General features: G+C 40.9%; 1 protein-coding gene across 1 annotated transcript in view; it reads right to left on the bottom strand.

The window, feature by feature from the left end:
* atp9b (ATPase phospholipid transporting 9B) overlaps positions 1 to 20,119 on the bottom strand; it is a 351,572-nt gene that overhangs the window by 199,383 nt on the left and 132,070 nt on the right. Inside the window, exon 8 of the mRNA XM_060823126.1 lies at positions 878 to 972. Within this exon, the coding sequence (XP_060679109.1) occupies positions 878 to 972 (95 nt within the window). The remainder of the gene's footprint in view (positions 1 to 877; positions 973 to 20,119) is intronic.

The following is a 20,119-nucleotide window of genomic DNA, read 5'->3' as shown; positions in this document are numbered from 1 at the left end:
TGGGAACTGTGCAGTCTTCTGGACTTAATACGGAGTTCAATAATTTTAGGGCTTCAGCACCTTTCCCTGTGCTTTACCCCATCCCCACACCAGGTCTTGGCATCACAAGGACTGCTAACCCAAACCACCCACTTAGTTACTAATAGCCCCTTTAACAGCTATCCATTGTTCCAAGACTTTTCACCACTCACTTGGCTGTCCAACTGTTTCTCACCCTCTTTGGACTCTACCTTCACTTATCGTTTACCCTTTCCTTTACCCTACATTCTGTATAAAAACCATTCTTTCCCGAGCTACCATTAGTTCGGATGAAGGGTCATTGGACCTGAAACATTAACCCTAATTTCTCTCCACAGATGCAGCCAGACTTGCTAAGATTTTCCAGCAATTTCTGTTCGTACGACACAATAATATTGTTTTGTCTAAAATGTATAGTGGCCTGTCCTAGAGGCAACAAAATTCCACAAACTCCTCTCAGACTCTGGAATGTTCAAAACTGAAACTATCCCTTAGCAATGGATCGAAATGACAGCTAGCCTCTGGAGAAATCGACCATGTATACTTTATCATCAATGAGACACCACTGTTTTTCACTCCACTAATCCATTCCATCCAGAATACAAATGACATTGCAAGCACTATGCATTCCATAGTTGTTCTTCAAATCTTACAGAACTTTGTTTCAGGAAGTATAAAATTGCAAAGAACATTTACAGATTTACATAACGCAGCCAGAGTACAGTTAAGCAGGTTGGAATAGAACTGCAGATATCCCTTTTTAAAAAAATTAATGGTATCAAAAGGTCATATGTCAAAGGTACTACCATAAAAGTAAGTTGCCCAAACAGGAAGCAAGTAATGCAAGTAATGTACTTACACCCAAAGCTGGCAACCTCTGCGTACAGCAAACAGCTACCCTGAGCTTCCAATCTGTTTCACCATCCAGTTGATCCGTACGGATAAAACATGCACCTTGAAAAACAAACATGTTAGCTTAGACGTTTTGATCATCTATTAATGACAATTTTTTTTACTCAATTTCTCACATTTCAGTCATTAAATGAAAACAAAATGCAACTTCATTTCATCCTTATGATAACCACCCACTGTTTTAGGAGTGCCAGAGCTTTCTGATTTGTCACTTACATTTCATTTCTAGCAATTTTTCCACCAAAACTGTATTCATATTACAATCCAAAGGCAGAGTGACGCTATCTATTCATTACTGATTTTATGTCGGCTGTATTATGACTTGAGGTAGAATCTTCCCAACTTCATTTTGTTTTTACTTTCTCCAAAATGCATTTGGCAAAACTCCCATGCACTCTGTATGACTGGGTACATGCTATGCCCTTTTGCATGTATGAAAGGAACTTAGAGGTATTTTTTACTTGATAGATTAACATATATTCAAAAACACAACTTCATTACCACCCAAACTACTTTTCAGATCACTAGGGGCCCAGCATTCCTCTGAAGCAATTGTGGAGAAAATGTTTCAACATCAGAGAAAAGACTGATGAAGCCTTGCATGCTTTTAAATACAATGATGGAGAACAGAACACGTTTTTGGTGGTTGTAAGGAGAATTGGGAACATATACCAGACTGAAACCATGCCATCTTTCTTTACCACTCGAAGTAGTATGGAAGAAATATGTCCAAATACACAACTAATGCATAATAGGACAACTCAGCTTGCAACAGGCATTGGACCATGGAATAAAGAACTAACTTGTGAGGTAGTTGTAGTTGATTCAAAGTAAAAGTGTTAAAAACAAAGTTTGAAGGACAGATCAGGTCCAGGATGCACAATTTATCAAGTATATATCCTATTGCCTATGTGGTATATATGAGTAAAAATATAGATTCTACAAAAGCACAAATATAAAATGGTGGATGTAGTAAATACAGCAGTCAAATGAATAAGGTCTGTAAACCCACATCTATTCTCAACAGGTAGGAGGAATCTAGTCAGCAATACACATTTGTATCAATTGCCAAAATTATTTAAAAGTAGATACAACCACTGGAAGAGATATGTTTGGGGAAAATGACAGCATGAGCCAAGATGCTAATGAGCAAAAGAGAACCAAAGCACTTCACTGATTTGGGATCAAATAGTCAAAAACATAAATTTTGAAGAAAATACAACCTTTAACGATTTGTTTTAAAACAGGAATAGGAGTTTGCAAGCCCAGGTTTAACAATCACATATGACACTCCAATATGGGTGGGATCAAACAGCCGTCTTCCATGTATGATGCAAGGGAATACCATTTCTCAAAACTGCAATTTTGCCATTGGCTATGCGATAGCAATCAGATGTCTTTAGTTGACCAAACCAAAATGTAGCAGAAAGACAGCTAAGTTAGAGTGAAGCAATCCAAGACGTGCTGCATGATTCAGCGTGAGAAACTCATCAGTGTCACAACCTTCAACACAAAGATTTGTGATGAGCATCACGCCAGTAAAGGAGGTTTAAAAACATATACTGCCCGGGTTCTATAAAACATGGAACGATTGACGGAAAATAACAGAAAGAAATACCTGGTACCCCTTTAACAATGAAAAAATGAGATAGCCACCACAGAAACTAGAATTACCATTAGTTTCCAATAATACAAAAAACTCTCTTCCAAAGGACAAGCCTACATTTGAACAAGCTGCCAAACTAAATGGTCAAAGCCAAATGGCTTAAATTCTTAAGACTGGTTTTATCCAAACAGAAAACTGGACAGTGAAAGAAATTGGAAGCTTAGGATAGCCGTTTCAAAGATTCATTTTTAGAACTACCATCTCAGGAATTATGCCAGGTTACCTATCATTACTGGTGATTATTGGCAGAACACAGATTAACAGAGGAACAATAGTGACATTCACCTCAGGTTACCGAGGCAAGGAATTTCTTCAGCCAGACAGTGATTAATCTGTGGAACTCATTTCTACAGCGGGCTGTGGAGACCAAGCCATCGAGTGTATTTGAAAGAGAGACAGATAGGTCCTGATTGGCAAGGGGATCAAGAATTACGGTGGAAAGATAGAAGAATAGGCCGAGAAACATATCAGCCATGATCAAAATGGCGGAGCATGATCGATAAGCCAAATAGCTTAATTCTGCTCCTATGGCTCACGATCTTAGTTAAAGAGTATCTGTGAATCAGTGGAAAGCATACACTGCCACTAAAATAAAGACCCAACAAATGATTCTGGCAGCAAGTGGCAAATGTGACAGGAGAAAACACAAACACACACACACACACACACACACACACACACACACACACACACACAAAACGAGCATTCATCCAGAAGTTAGGAGAAAGTGAGGAATGCAGATGCTGGAGATCAGAGCTGAAAATGTGTTACTGGAAAAGCGCAGCAGGTCAGGCAGCATCCAAGGAGCAGGAGAATCGACGTTTCGGGCATGAGCCCTTCTTCAGGGTTCCTTTTCCAGCAACACATTTTCAGCTTCATCCAGAAGTTCCCCATTCTTTTATGGTGTAGAAATTAACTCTTATTAATATGGTAAAAAGCCAACAACAATCCAGTATGGAGCCAAAACCTAAACAGGTAGACGATAAACAGTTCTGCAATTCAATTTTTTTTCCTGAAAGAAAATATCAGTGTCTGGAGATTACTCAATGGAAGAAGAATGTAAGAAGATATTTCTCTGCCTACAATGTTTTCCACTTTTTCTGGCCTATATTCATGTCACTTCAGGAGTGATGTATTCAGAAAAAGTTATACTTTGACAGACAACATCACATGCATTAATCCTTAAGGGTGAAGGGGGGGGGGGGGGGGGGGAATGTCACTGGACCCCAAAATATTAACTTTTTTTTTCCTCCACAGATGCTGCCAGATCTGCTGAGTCTTCCCAGAAATTACTGTTCTTGTTTCTAATTCCCAGCATCTGCAGTTTTTTTATATTTTATATTTTCCCCCTACATTATTCACTTCTCTCACTGACATGGATATAGTTCAACGTCTTTCTCTTCACTATGTCTGTGTTTAAAATACATACAATGGAATTTTCCCAGCTCTTAAGAGACATAGGCAACAGCACAAAAACGTGGGAGAACTTTACATGAATGAAAGTCTGATTCTTGACATCCAGAAAGCGAAGTCTAACTTTCTCTTTAAAGGATTTTAGGTTAGATAAGAATCTTGCCAGCAAGCAAGCAATTATTTCCATGTATTTGCATCTCATTACTAGCACATTGTAATTCTCCCACATACTGGTGATAAACTAGATGGTGTCAATTCTACATCTGAAAGTCAGAGAGGTGCCTGATGGATTCAGCTCTCCACTGGATTCTCCAGACCTCCATCTTCAGCACCATTTATCAACATCTCAATGCATGCCTGATGGTTTGCTGCTGCGGAATTCCAGCTCACTATCATCGTGGCCAATGTTGGACAAACTGATGACACACGTCAGTGCTTGTGTCTTGCACAACAATGTCCCTATAGGTTTACTTTGCACACAGGATTACACACCCCTCACATGCATCTGCACAGGATGCAACTAGGGCTCTTAATTTGCATTCTTAGTTCCCTCACTTTGTGCCTGCTTCAGATACACACAGCATCTCTGCCTTGTCTTTTAGCACAATGCCACTAAGAACACGCAGGCTCACAGCATCTCCAGTTTGAATTGCTTTTTAGTAGACAGAAAGCCAGGTTGCTCGTCATACTTGCCAGCACTGAACAATCAAGATGACAGACATGTTACCGTATCAGCATGCTACATCAGTGACATACCTACAAGCACGCACCAGCAGACTGCAAGGAAAACATATTGCATGGCAACCATATGATAAAACATGGGAGGCCACTGGGTGCTGTGGGAAGGCAATTGTTTTTTTTTCCCCACAAGTAACTACCAGCCTGGCTTCAATGGGCAGACATTGAATAGTGATAGTGGGCATGTCAATGCGGCAAGCCAAAGCTCAGTGCAGAAACCTGGGGATATGGAACGTAGACTGGAACATGGGAAGCCTGAAGCTGAATGGAATGACAGTGACAACTACACAAAAAGCTTATACGAAGTAAAGTGAGGGGAGATCTGGAGTTCATTCGCAGGAACATGACTTGGATAGTGCGCATGTCTTCAGCCAAACCTCAACTGCGCAAAAAGGAGGAAAAATAGCACAGTGGATGGAACATATTGATTATTTATTTGGATGTACAGATGCAAGTACTACAAGCTTGTACAGGCTGGAGTGTCCTAATAGGGTGCTCTGGGGGGTCTTTGTGTGGCTCCTTTTCCATGGTGCCATCGTCTTTTTTGCTAGTCCACAGAAAAGAGGACAACTGTCCTCTCCACCACCTCTTCCACCAGCACGTCCAGGTTCCTTTACTTGAAGCAGGTTACAAGCTTCCCTTTTGGGGATATATCATGGATAAAATCATTGAGGCAGCGTATAAAGGGCAATTTCTGACTAAGCTTTTGAAGTGGTGCTCAGCTGCAGCATGCACTTCTGCCTTTTTTGCTGGTTGAAAGAAAAGGGCCAGACAGCATAAATGAACTGATGAGGTGAGCAGCAGAAAACTGCACGAGGGAAACCCTCCATATAACTCCCCAAACAGCCAAGGGGGAAAAAAAAATCAGAAAATTCAGTCCTTCACTTTCATTGCGACCCGATTAACTGCAACGATATAGCTGCACAAGTTCATCCTTAATGACGTACTAACAAAATTAGTATATATCTTAGGAAACAAATGATTAATACCACTGGACTAGAAAAACCAACTATTCGCACTTTTCCCAGACATCACACTGCTCCATTCATGTCAACTTTATATTTAAGTGACAATCGACAAAGGAGCATCATGCCCAAGATTGTCATGACAAACGTGCATTGGTTCTTCTTCTGCCTCAACCTGAAATACAATTCCCAAATTGTAGGAACCATCACTTAATTTTCTCTTCTGTACGATGTCAGCATCATCAGCAGCAGCCCCTCTCAGACACGAATGAGCCTCTTCCATTCAGAGCAAGTCAGTAGGTGGCTGTACAGACCGATGCAGCTTCCGCAGACTCTGCTACACTTGAGGAAAGGCTGGTCAATGGAAGGCAAGATGGAGTGTTGGTGTGGCAGCACATTCTTTTTGTTGTCTTTGTTGGGCTTCTGATTTTTCCCAATAGAAAGTCGATGTGCTCGAAGCATTTTAGGATGGTCCTCCTCCACTTTGGAGGGACTTAGGCCAGTGATGCCCTGGTGTTTATGAAAATGCTGTACTTTGCCAGTGAGACCTTCGATATCACTTAGGCACTTCCTCAGTCCACCTGGGCTCACCTGTCATTTCAAGCTAGGAGTAGAGCACCCACTTGGTGAGTCTTGTGCTGGCCATGCAGATGACTTGCCCAGCCCACTGAGTCACACACACTGGTAAGGCACTCGTAAGAAAATGTTTAAATGTCCAGAAATTTTCAATATCCAGTATGTGCTGGCATGAACAATCTCTCAGCCCAGCCACATGTAGACTATGTATGCATGAGACACGCAATTCATTATTTGTCCAAATATATTCCATTCAAACAAGAACAATTAGTTTCTTTGGCACAGTGAAGTACAAAAATGTCGAGACCAAAGTCCTTCTGACCTGGTTGATGCATGTGTCATATTGGCCACAATTACAAAAGGATAATTGTCATAAAATTTCAAAGTAAAACTCCAGCTCAGCATAAAAACAAATACTGGAATTACACAGCAGATTCATTGGCATCCATAAGCAGAAATTACAGCATACGATGTACCCTTGAATAGATACAGTTCAGCATCAAAAAAGTCACAAGCTGTCTTCTTTTCTCAGATGTCAATCTACCTTTCTTTGTAGATCAGTTTTTTTTTCCTTTTTCATTTTGTCTTCTATTCAGTCTGACTGTTTGATTGTGGGCACCGGGTGGTAGAGTAATGACAATGCCTCATGGACATAATAAGAAAGCTGTGTGGTAAGCAAATAAAAAAATGCACTTCTCATTGAGAGAAAGATGACTGTTATGGATTCAACTGATTTTAAATATTTTTGTTCCTTTTCTCATTGATCATGACCACAAATCTCAAAATATATTCAGAGATCAGTGCAGTAGAATAAACAGGCTAAACTGGTTGCTTCTCACACTGAAGAAAAAAACGGGAGGAATCTACAGGAAGCAGAACTCTGAAAGTGTTTCAATATGTATCAAAATAGAAGAAAAACAAATGCGTTTTAAAAACACTGCACAGATCTGTAAGCAAACTTAGTGCTCATAGAATAAAAGGGAAGGTAATGACCTGGATATAATATTGGCTGAGCAATAGGAAACTAAATAAGAAATGGATGGTTTCCCAGGTTGGAGGAAGGCTTGCAGTGAAATTCTCATGGACAGTATTCAGACTCTTGCTTTTCCTGATGTAATTAACGCTCGACATCTTGGAGTACGGGGAATAACTTCAATGCAGATGATTCAAAATCTGGAAGCATTGTCGACTGAGGACAGCGTAGAAATTCAAAATGGCATTGATAGTTCAATGTGGAGAAGTGAGAAATGAAACATTTTAGCAAAAGGAACATAGAGCAATAAAAAAGCAAACTTCATTGCTCCAAAGACTAACTTCCAAAAACCATAGCCATTTTTTATGTCTTTCGGGTGGAACCATACCTGGCACAAAGGAAGATTGTGGCTGTTGGAAATCAATCATCTCAGGTCCAGGCCATTTCTACAGGCATTTCTCAGGCTAGCATCCCAGGAACAAGACTGTTCAGTTGTTTCAATGACCTTCGCTCCATCTAAGGTCAGAAAGTGAGGACGTTCGCTGATGATTGCACAATGTTCAGCATTTTCAAGACTCCTCAAATAGTGAAACAGTCCATACCCAAACATTCAAGATCTGGTCGACTCCCACGTTTTAACTGACAGTCATAAATATCATTCATACCACACACATACCAAGCAATTGCTATTCCAACAGAAGAGAATCTAGCCATCACCCTTAGCATTCCCATCACTGAATCCTCCACGAGCAACAAACGAGGGTTTACCATTGGCCAGAAGTTAAACTAGACTTGCTATATAGAGACAGTGGTTAGATGTCCAGATTGGAGGTTAGGAATCCTGCAGGAATTTGCTGACTCCCAAAGCCTGTCCACCATCCATTTGGTTGGTGACAGAATACTCACAACTTGCCTGGATGAACACAGTTTTAACAACTCAATACATTTGACACCATCCAGGACAAGGCAGCTCATTTGATTGGCACCAAAACCAGAAGGATTCAGTCCCTTCACCAATGCAGTGTACAAGATACATCGCAGTCATCCATTAATGCTCCTCAGAGATCACCTCTGAAACCCACGACCACTAGCATCTAGATGGACAAGAATTGCAAATAAATTAGAACACCACAACCGACAAGTTCCCCTTCAAGCCTCTCACCATCCTAACTTGGAAACATGTCATTCATTGAGAAGCACTGGGTCAAAAACCGGAAACTCCGTCCTTAATTGCTTTGTGGCTCCACCTGCACTTGTCGCTCATCACCATCATGTAAAAGGAGGGGGGGCAAAAATTGAGGGGTGTGGAGGAATAATGGGGCAGTGGGAGGGAGGGACGGGAGAAAGTGAGAGGGGGTTGGGCGTGGGGGGGTGGGGGAGGTGGCGAGCGGAGGGGGAGGGAGCCATCTGGATGAAGTCATTTCTGCTAAGTCACTGATGTAAGGTAGTATTTCTATGGTTTTTGATTATGTTGCATCTGGTTGTTTGGGTTTGTTTCTGAGTTGTATGTTGGTGTACCAGGTAGGGAGACTATGGGTGGGAGGGAAAGTCCCTGTTTTTTTTTCCAGACTACTCAGACTCCTTGGCACCATGTTAGCCTACAAACCTAGCAACAGACTTAAACAGCGAATTATGAACCTAAAAGTTCCAATAGATACCACCAGCAAAACTAACGTCATTTACAAGATACCATTCAAGAACTGAAAAAAAACGCTACATCAGACAAGGTAGCAGGAAACTTGCCATCAGGGTACATGAACACCAACTGGCCACCAAAAGACATGACCCACTATCACTAGTTTCTATACAAACAGACAAAGAACGATACCACTTTGAATGGGACAACAAACACATCCTAGGACAGGCGAAACAAAGGCATGCACGAGAATTCTTAGAGACATGACATTCTAACCAGAACTCCAGCAATAAACACTTCGACTTCTACCCTATCTACCTTCCCTTGAGAAAAAAAGAACCGGACATGACATCACACACCTTAAGAAACCAAGACCTATGAATAGAAAGGTGGGACATACCACTAGCACTTCACCAGAGACTCTCACTGATGACGTTACCTAGTATGGTGATGAAACATATGAAAACAAACCTTCAAGCTCAGCGAGTTAACTTACTTATCAACCTGAGCTACAAATTTTCTCAAAAATTGCGAAGAAAAGATTTATATAGATGAGTTGAGAGTGGCAGTAGAGCAGTTACCTTAAATGAAAGTTAAAGGAATTAAGAAAGAAACAGGGAAGAAAACCAAGCCAAGAAGCAGAACAACAGAGACAACGATATGACCTAAAATTGGGAGAGAAAGTGAGGACTGCAGATGCTGGAGATCAGAGTTGAAAAGTGCGGACCTGGAAAAGCACTGCAGGTCAGGCAGCAGCAAGCGAGTTGACGTTTTGGGTATACGCCCTTCATTCCTCACATTCCTGATGACATAAAGGGGGGTGGGGGGGGGGAATTGCTAAGCAACAAATAGGAGAGTGGGGGTGAGGGTGGAGTGGAGGTAGCTGAGAAAGTGATAGGTGTGAGTGGGGGTGATCATGATAGGTCAGACAGGAGAGTGGAGCAGATAGGTGGAAAAGAAAGATGGATAGGTAGGACAGTTCAAGAGGATAGTGCCAAGTAGGAAGGTCGGATCTCGGATGACGTGAGAGGAGGGAAGATTAGGAAGCTAGTGACATCGCGTTGATGCCTTGTGGTTGAAGGATCCCACAGCAGAAGATGAGGCGTTCTTCCTCCAATCATTGAGTGACTTGGATGTGGCAGTGGAGGCGACCCCGGACTTGCATGCCCTTGGCAGAGTGGGAGGGGGGATTATTCCACAGACCATTCCTCTGCAACTCCCTCATTAGGTTCACAACCCCCACCAACCCACCGTCCACTCCCGGCACCTTCCCGTGCCACTGTAAGAGGTGTAAATCCTGTGCCCACACCTCCCCCATCACCTCTGTCCAAAGCCCAAAAGGATCCTTCCACAAACGGCGGAGATCTATTGTGTCCTCGTTGCTCTCGATGTGATCTCCTCTACATTGGGGAGACAGGATGCCAACTTGCGGAACATTTCAGGGAACATCTCTGGGACTGACGCACCAAACAAACTCACTGCTCCATGACCGACCACTTCAATTCCCCCTCCCACTCAGTCAAGGACATGCAAGTCCTGGGCTTTCTTCCTCCTCCCACCTCATCCCATGTCCAACCCTCCAACTCGGCACTGTCCTCTTGAACTGCCCTACCTTTCCCGATCAGGGGCTCTTGCCTGAAATGTCATTTCTCCTGATCTTCTGATGCTGCCTCACCTGCTGTTTTTCCAGCACACACTCGACTCTGACCTCCAGTTCTCACTTTCCCCTAACTGTCCGACATGTCCATCTTCTTTCTCACCTATCCACTTCACCCTCCCATCTGATCTATCACTATCACCCTGCCACCTGCATCTATCTATTGCCTTTGCAGCTACCTTCCCCCCACCCTCCTATTTATCTCTCAGCCCCCTTCCCCTCTCCCACATTCCTGATAAAAGGCTTATGCCCAAAACTTCAATTCTCCTGCTTCTTGGATGCTGCTTGACATGCTATCCTTTTCCAGCACCACAATTTTCAGACTATGATCGAAATTTGTCCAACTCAAAATGCTGTAAAGCTTGTCCTGCCAAAAGATAAGGTGCTTTTTGCCAGGTTTGCACTGAGCTTTACTTGAACACTGTGGCAGATCAGAGACAAATGTTTTGAGTTTGATTGGATTTAACTTATTATTGACACATGAACTGGAACAATGATAAGGATTATTTGTGTGCTATCCAGACAAATCACACCTTATGTAGTTATATCAGGGTAATAGAAAAGAATGCAAAATATAGTGTTACGGCTATGGAGAAGGTGTAGGGAAACATCAACTCTGATACACAAGAGGTCTATTCATAAGTTTGTAACAGCTGGGCAGAGGCTGTTCTTGAATCTGTCGAAGTGTGTTTTCAAACTTGCGTGTCTTCTGTCCAATGGAAGTGGGTGACAGAAAAGTATAATGGGAGTGGAAAGGATCTTTGATTATGTTAGAAGTAAACAAGCAAGGGGCTGGAAGAACACAGCAAACCGGGCAGTATCAGGGAACATCTCTGGGACACATGCAGCAAACAACCCCACCACCCCATGGCCAACCACTTCAACTCCCCCTCCTACTCCCATTCCATTAAGGACATGCAAGTCCTGGGCCGCCTCCACCTCCAAATCCAAGCCACCTGACAACTAGAGGAAGAACGCCTCATCTGAATGCTCGTTGATTATGTCGGCTGCTTTCATGAGGTAGCAGAGGAAATGTAGGCAAAGTCAACAGATGGAAGGCTGGTTTTCATGGTGGACTGGGCTACATTCACAACTCTAATTCCTTGCAGTCTTGGGCACAGCTGTTGGTATACCAAGACGTCATGCATCCAAATAGGATCCTTTCTATGCTGCATCTATAAAAACTGGTAACAGTCCTTGTGGACATCCTGAATTTCCTTAGCCTTCTGAAGTCGGCTCGGTGTTGGTGGGCTTTCTTGACTGTAGCATCAATATGGATGGACCAGGACAGATTGTTGGTGATATTTACTCTGAGGAACTTGAAGCTCTTGACCATCTCTACCTCAGCACCATTGATACAGACAGGGGTGTGTACTTCTGAAGTCAATGACCAGCTCCTTCAATTTTCTGATTAGGGAGAGACTTTTGCCTTTACACCATGCCACTAAGCTCTCTCTTCTTCCTATGCTCTGTTATGTTGTGGTTTGAGATCTGACCTGAACAATATCTGCTATTGCACAGTATTCACTGCTGTCCAATTACTAACTGGCACCTCGATACCAATCCACTTCTCAACAAGGAACATATAATTGGTCTACAACCCGATGGGATGACTAGGTCCGCAAAATATTGCATTCTGGAAGAAAAAAAGCAAGGTATCCATGACATTACACCATTTTTTTAGAAAAACAATGGGTAGTGAGAGCTATTTTTAGTCTGACGTTGAATCTATCATTGGCTCAGCTGAAACTGTATAATACTGCTACCATCCTGTGGCTTGACCCAGTTTCCATGACACTGCATACAGATAGGGTACGTGCACTCTTGTCTGACCCTGGAACGCTCAGAACATCTTTAAGGATATCATACATTAGTTGTAGTGTTGAATACAAATGTTAAAAATAAAATTAAGAATCTTGAAATGCAAGAGTTCTAAAAGTGTACTTTAATAATATGCACAGTGCATAAAATCACAAGTGGGAGCAGTGCTACTTACACTGAAGCAGAAAAAGGCCAACTGATTCAGAAGTGCCATTTAAATATCAAGAAAAATCAGCAGCAAGTGAAACAATTGTCATTTAACTGAAAACATGGAGGAATTGCTTTCAAATGATGACATGGCAAAATGAGATAAAGACATAAGGCTACGTCATAGGTTTCAATGTCTCTTAAATATTTTGCCAAGCTGAAATAAATGCAAGCTTATCCTTTTTTTCCAGAAAGTGCATGGTCCCCTTTATGAACTCTTAGAACTCTGCAAATGAACCTGAAGCTCATGCTGTTTGGAACACTGAGCTATGCAGGTAATGTGTATAGGGAAGGATTATCTTAATTGCTGAAAAAGGTGTCAGAGGAAAGTTACTGAACAGCTGATAATAGAGTAAAAGAGAGCAGCCCACATTTTGGATTCAGAAAGCATCATAACCCATCTGGAGATAATTTTTGTTAATTTCATCCAAAAGATAGGAATTACCATGAAGTGCAAACTTTCTTTGACAGTGATGAGTCTTACATAATAGATTTGATATTACATCAAATATATTCTAAAATGCTTTAATGAACAATGATAAACAGACACAAATTTTTCAAGGATTTATACACCCCCATCATAGTTGTTTGTTTTTGAAAACTGCCACAGTACATTTGTTCGAGCTACCTGAAAAATATCTGCTATTGCATTGTATTGGCTGCTATTCAATTATTAAGTGACACCTCTATGCCAATCTACTTCCCAATGAGGAACATATAATTGGTCAATTAGAGAGATGGTTTTCATGAACAAATTATTTTTAACACCACAAAAGTAAAATAAAACTGCATTTTAAGAACCGAAAACACTTCTTCTGCTCACATGAATAGAGTGAAGAAGTAAATTTGCATTTATATAGTGACTTTCACAACCTCAATCTCTATTATCGACAATCTGAACAGACAAAAATATGGTGAGCTAGATTTTGCTGTCAGTGACAGACACTTAACTAATATCCGTAACGTCTGTACGGTAGCCCAAACCATTTAATATATTTGAATGGAGAGTCAGATAGTAAGACGTCATTTTCATATAGGTTCAAATAAAAAGCATCGCGCATTCTGGATTTAAATGTTTAACTGTATATCTGTGCCCATTGGAAGTGTTGCTCCATTTGCACATATATAAAGTGATTTATTTCACAGCAAAACAGTCCAATATCTTAAACAAAAGATTCCAATAACAGTGCAGCACACCCACAACATTGCAACTAAAAGCCAGCCAATATTGAACTCAAGTCCAGTGGTGTACTTTGAAGCTATACTTAACTCAGATGCTGTTATGAGACAAGCTGAAATTTGGAAGAGGCAATAAAAGTGAACAAATATAGCAATAAAGCCAAGTATCAGTTCAATTCTCTTTATTTTGGTTAATTCACTTTCTAGATACATCAGGAACTGATATACCCCAGCACTATAGGTTTACAGAAGAGTTACAGCACAGAAGGAAGCTTTTCAGGTCAGTGCCAGCTAATTAAACTAGCCTTCCATTATAATTCTATTTATTAGCTCTAGTCTATAGTCTTGTAGGTTACAATGCTTCCGGTGCAGATCATATTCCTTTTGAACCATTTGAATATTCGTGTCTCAACCACCCAACTGAGCAGCAACTTCCAGGTACCCATCATACCCAGATATCTTGTTCCACATACCCCCTCTAATCTTTAAACCAATCACCAAAAAAATGTGCCCAAAACCCCCAGTAACTGATTCCACAATAAGAGGAAACAGGTCTTCTGTCACCTCTGTTCAAGTCCTTCATCATTTTGCATATTTTGTACATCATTTCCCTCCAACTAATGCACCTAACACTATAGGCAATTTAGCATGGCCAATTCACCGAACCTGCACATCTTTGAACTGTGGGAGGAAACCAGAGCACCCAGAGGAAATCCATTTTGTATTGAAGAAAATAGTTCTCGGCTTCTTTTGTTCTAAGGAAAACAACCTTAGTCTATCCAATCTTTCCTCATACCTTACAACATTGTGAACATTCACTGTACTATGTCCAGAGTAATTATGATCTTTCTGTAATGAAAGTTACAGAGTACAAGGTCATTACAACAAAACAAGAGAATAAAACTCTTAACTGTACTGTTGAATAGATTTCAAGTTTCTCAGGATCGGTTTAAGGGGAAAAGGTGCATTTTTAAGGTGATTACTAAAAGTATTAGAGGGGATACGTGAAACAACATTTTCACCCAGAGTGAGGGTTATCTGGAATTTGCTGCCCAGTTCAGTGTTTGAGGCAAAAACATTGACCTGATTTAAAAGGAATATGATCTGCACCTGAAACACAAACTTGCAAGACTATTGCTGATAAATGGGATTACAATGGGGTGGGGGCTAGCTTAATCAGCTGGAAGAGTCATGGGATGAATGGCTTCTTTCCTGGCTATAGCTCTTCTGTGGTTCAGTAAACTCAAAGCGCTGGGGTGTATCAGTTCCTGATGCATCTAGAAAGCGGACCAACCAAAATAAAGACAATTGAACTGATACATTAGATTCCCCTACAGTGTAGAAACAGGTCCTTTGGCACAACCAGTCCACACCGATCTTCTGAAGAGTCAGCCACCCAAGACCCATTTACCCCTGACTAATGCACCTAACACTATAGGCAATTTAGCATGGCCAATTCACCGAATCTGCACATCTTTGGACTGTGGGAGGAAACTGGAGCACCCAGAGGAAATCCATGTAGACACAGGGAGAATGAGCAAACTCCACACAGACAGAAGCCAGAGGCTGGAATCGAAACTAGGTTCCTGGTGCTGTGAGGCAGCAGTGCTATCCACTGAGCCACCGTGATACTTGGCTTTGTTGCTATATTTGTTCGGCTTTATTTCCTACACTAAATTTTAGCTTGTCTCATTATAGCATCTAAGTTAACTATGATCTTGTAGTGAACTATTTTATTACAATGGCTAAGACACAGTTGAAACCAAATTTTGTGAATGGTCCTTTTCTGAAAAGAGAAGAGATCTTCACATTGTACAGCATGTTCACGATAATATAATTTATTAATAAAGATTCAGCTGTTCAGTAGCAGATGCATTCTAATACTTTTTTTTAGGAATTACTTATCTACAGTAACTCAACCAGGCATTTAAAATACAGCAATATTACAATTGACTCAAATCTCATGAAAGGCTGACTTTGACAGGGATAATAACACTCTTACTTGGTTACACAAGTGGTAATCATATTTCATTACCATTACATTAGCTTATCTAGGGAAAAGAGCTGATACCACACCATCATAAACCTTTTATGTACTGCCACTGATATTCAGTCCACCATACCAGTTTCTCCAAGCTGATGCATTATAAATTGAATCATCTGGGTACCTAATATACCATCATCACAACAAACAATTACATGTTAGAAGAAAAGCCATATCAGATGCAAACTTCAAACTAATTAAAATTGCTTTGATGTTTTACTCTTACCGTGTTTGTTTTATAGTAAAAATGTTTCTCTACATAATGTTGCTTCTGCACTTGAAGATTTCTAAACTTAATAATTCTTTGGTTTACTCCATATTTGCTTTAAAAATGATATACAAGTTAAACTATTCCCAGAATGTAGTATGACAACACTTAATTATAGTAACAAACAAAAAGTATTTGAATGTCCGAAAGCGGTCTTGCAAAAAGTAAAGGGAGGGTAAATTAAAACAAACCCAGTATGATACAGCGTAGCCTGACAAGCTGCCAACAAGTACATTTTGTTTGGGTGCACAAGTCTGGATAAATTCACCTTCACAATCAACATACCTGGACCCTGATGTAAGTAAAGTCTAGTAGTTCTACATGTTTTATTCATAAATACCTGTATGTTTAGCAGTTCAGTGAGCTAACTGCCTGAAAGGACATGGTTGATAGAAGCACCTGAAACTAAATCTGACCTGAAGGTGGCATTTTCACACAATACTGTTTCCAACAAGCTTGCACATGTGCCTCTGCTCAGTAATTGTACTTCCATTCAGTCCAAAGTAATTTAATAAATGGTTTTAAAAGCTGTAAAAATTGCATTACACAGTCTTAAGCAAAGTTTCCCTATTTAAAAAACTGACAGTTGACATTTCCAAGTCCAAATTTGCATTAAACTTCTGTACTACACAGGTTAAAGCTAGAACTATACCAATGCTCTAAACACTGGGGATCATGTGAGCAATAATCAATAATAATTTAAACAAAAGCTATCTCAAAAAAATCAAAATGTAGAAATTAGAAAAAAATTAAACAAATATATGAAAATCTCTGGAATTCTATTTCCCCAGTTAGATGCATAATAACTTGAGATGTAACAAGGTTGTGTTTAGTTACCTACAGGAGCTACATCAAATTGATAGGGACCATTACAACCCAAGTATACTTGCTTCAGTTACAATTTAAATTTCTGAATTTGAAATATTACACTGACTAGATGACCATAAACAATTCACTTAAAAGTAGTAATGCAGTTTAATAAAGTCATAAACGAAAGTAAAGAAAGCATTAAGTTTCATTTCCAGAGGGAGAGCATTGAAAAGCCACAAAATATTGCTCAGATCAAAGGTGGGGAGTACCAAACAGTTCTGGTTTATAATAATGCTGATTTACATCAACTCAGTGTTGCAAGATATGAAGGAACTGGAGGAAGTACAGCAATGACTTATTATAACATTGAAAAATGAGCATTGTACCCATCGGAATGACTGACTGAGGATCTTATCTCCAGAAAACAAAACTGAAAATAACCGAATTGAAAAGGTTTGATAAATTGTTTCCACTTGCAAGACGAGAACTATAAGCCATTAATAAGGATGGCACTTATTAATTCAGGAGAAATTTATTTATCCAGAGACCAGTTAGAATGGGGAACTCAGTATAGAGAGCAGTTGAGGCAATTAGTGTAGATACATTTAAGGAAGGATACATTTAGGAATGATGGGGTACAGAGGCAGTGTCCCCAGTGGGATCAGAATGGCAAGGTTCAAGCTCCATGATTAAAAATAATTTAACATCTTGAAACAAGTTGATGAATAAGCAATAATTTACATTAATGGAGTAAAATGGAGTATCAGAGGAGTCTCCTATGGAACATGAACAACTTCATTAATCTGTGGACAAAACTGTGCTACAAATATTGTACTTTTCAAGTTGATCAGTTGAGAATTTGTAGAATGGAGGAACGTATAATTTCAAAAAAACCATATCTGATTTGCAAACTGCAATTCCCTCATCAAGTAACATTTGATCCATTAAATATCAGACAATGGCCATTTACCTATCACCCTGTAATATTACTCGACATTGCATTAGTGTCTGTGTGCGCGCATGCATGTGCACGCAACCACTGACCAGAAATTCAATTGAATTCACCACGACTCCCGAAGCCTGCAAGGCAAAACTCAGGGGGTATAATGGAACACTCCACACTTGCCTGGATGAGTGCACCTCCAAAAACACAAGAATTTGACACCATCCATGATAAAACAACCCGTTTCCTTGGCATCACATCTACAAGCATCTATCAATGTTCAGGATGCAGTGCAAAGAATCATCACAGAGCCTTAGACAGCACCTTCCAAATCCATTAACATTTCCATCCAGAAGTACAAGGGCAGCAGATACATGGGAACACCATCCCCTGCAGGATTCCCTCCTCTCCATGTCTGCCTTGGAAACATATCACCATTGCTTCACTGTCACTGGGTTAAAATCCTGGAATTCCCTCCCCAACGGCATTGTTGGTCTACATGCAGCAGAGGGACTGCTGCAGATCCAGTTGGCAGCTCACCGTCATCTTCTCAAGGGCAACTAGGGATGAGCAATAAATACTAGCAAGCCATTGTTGCCTATGTCCCATGAGGGAATAAAAATAAAACTGATTTATTCCTTCAGGTACTTCAATCCATTCAAGTAGACACATACATTTTGAAATTTAAATGAAAATATTTTGAAGTAGTAACAGAGGATTGATGAGGGCAGGTGTGATCGATCTGGACTTCAGTAAGGCTTTCAACAAGGTTCCCCATGGGAGACTGGTTAGCAAGGTTTGATCTCAAGGAATACAGGGAGAACTAGCCATTTGGACACAGATCTGGTTCAAAGGTAAAAGACAGAGGGTGGTGGCAGAGGGTTATTTTTCAGACTGGAGGCCTGTGACCAGTGGAGTGCCACAAGGATCGGTGCTGGGTCCTCAACTTTTTGCAATTTACATAAATGATTTGGATGGGGACATTAGAAATACAGTTAGTAAGTTTGCAGATAACACCAAAATTGGAGGTGTAGAGGACAGTGAAGAAAGTTACCTCAGATTACAACAGGATCTTGACCTGATGGGCCAATGGCCTGAGAAATGGCAGACTGAGTTTAATTCAGATAAATGCAAGGTGCTGCATTTTGGGAAAGCAAATCTTAGCAGAATTTATACACTTAATGGTAAGGGCCTAGGCTGTGTTGCTGAATGAAGAGACCTTGGAGTGCAGGTTCATACCTCCTTGAAAGTGGAGTCGCAGGTAGATAGGATAGTGAAGAAGGCGTTTGGTATGCTTTCCTTTATCGATCAGAGTATTGAGTACAGGAGTTGGGAGGTCATGTTGCGGCTGTATAGGACATTGGTTAGGCCACTGTTGGAATACTGCATGCAATTCTGGTCTCCTTCCTACCGGAAGGATGTTGTGAAACTTGAAAGGGTTCAGAAAAGATTTACAAGGATCTTGCCAGAGTTGGAGGATTTGAGCTAGAGGCTGAACAGGCTGGGGCTGTTTTCCCGGAGCATCGGAGGCTGAGGGGTGACCTTATAGAGGTTTACAAAATTATGAGGGGCATGGATAGGATAAATAGACAAAGTCTTTTCCCTGGGGTTGGGGAGTCCGGAACTAGAGGGCATAGGTTTAGGGTGAGAGGGGAAAGATATAAAAAGTGACCGAAGGGGCAACTTTTTCACACAGAGGGTGATGTGTGTATGGAATGAGCTGCAAGGGAAGTGGTGGAGGCTGGTACAATTGCAACGTTTAAAAGGCATTTGAACGGGCATCTGCATAGGAAGGGTTTGGAGGGATATGGGTCAGGTGCTAGGTGAGACTAGATTGGGTGGGTATAGGACAGATGTTAGGGGTAGATTCTTCACACAGTGGGTTGTGAGTTCATGGAATGCCCTGCCCGTATCAGTGGTGAACTCTCCTTCTTTATGGTCATTTAAGCGGGCATTGGATAGGCATTTGGAAGTTATTGGGCTAGTATAGGTTAGGTAGGATTCGGTCGGCGCAACATCGAGGGCCGAAGGGCCTGTACTGCGCTGTATCCTTCTATGTTCTATGTTCTATCTGGTCGGCATGGTTGGGTTGGACCGAAGGGTCTGTTTCTATGCTGTACATATCTATAACTCCATGACTCTATAACTGATTGATGTATTAAAGATGTTAAAGCAGATTGACAATTAGTTGTAGAATCAATATTTCCAGTTGTGGGAAATGTGATGTTATAGTTTTACGCTAAGGGGTGGGGGGACTTAAGACAGAGATTCTGACCAATTACTTCTCGCGAAG

The sequence above is a fragment of the Hemiscyllium ocellatum genome, chromosome 4 (assembly GCF_020745735.1).
Source record: "Hemiscyllium ocellatum isolate sHemOce1 chromosome 4, sHemOce1.pat.X.cur, whole genome shotgun sequence".
Classification (NCBI taxonomy): domain Eukaryota; kingdom Metazoa; phylum Chordata; class Chondrichthyes; order Orectolobiformes; family Hemiscylliidae; genus Hemiscyllium; species Hemiscyllium ocellatum.
This window is presented reverse-complemented; position numbering and strand designations above follow the sequence as displayed.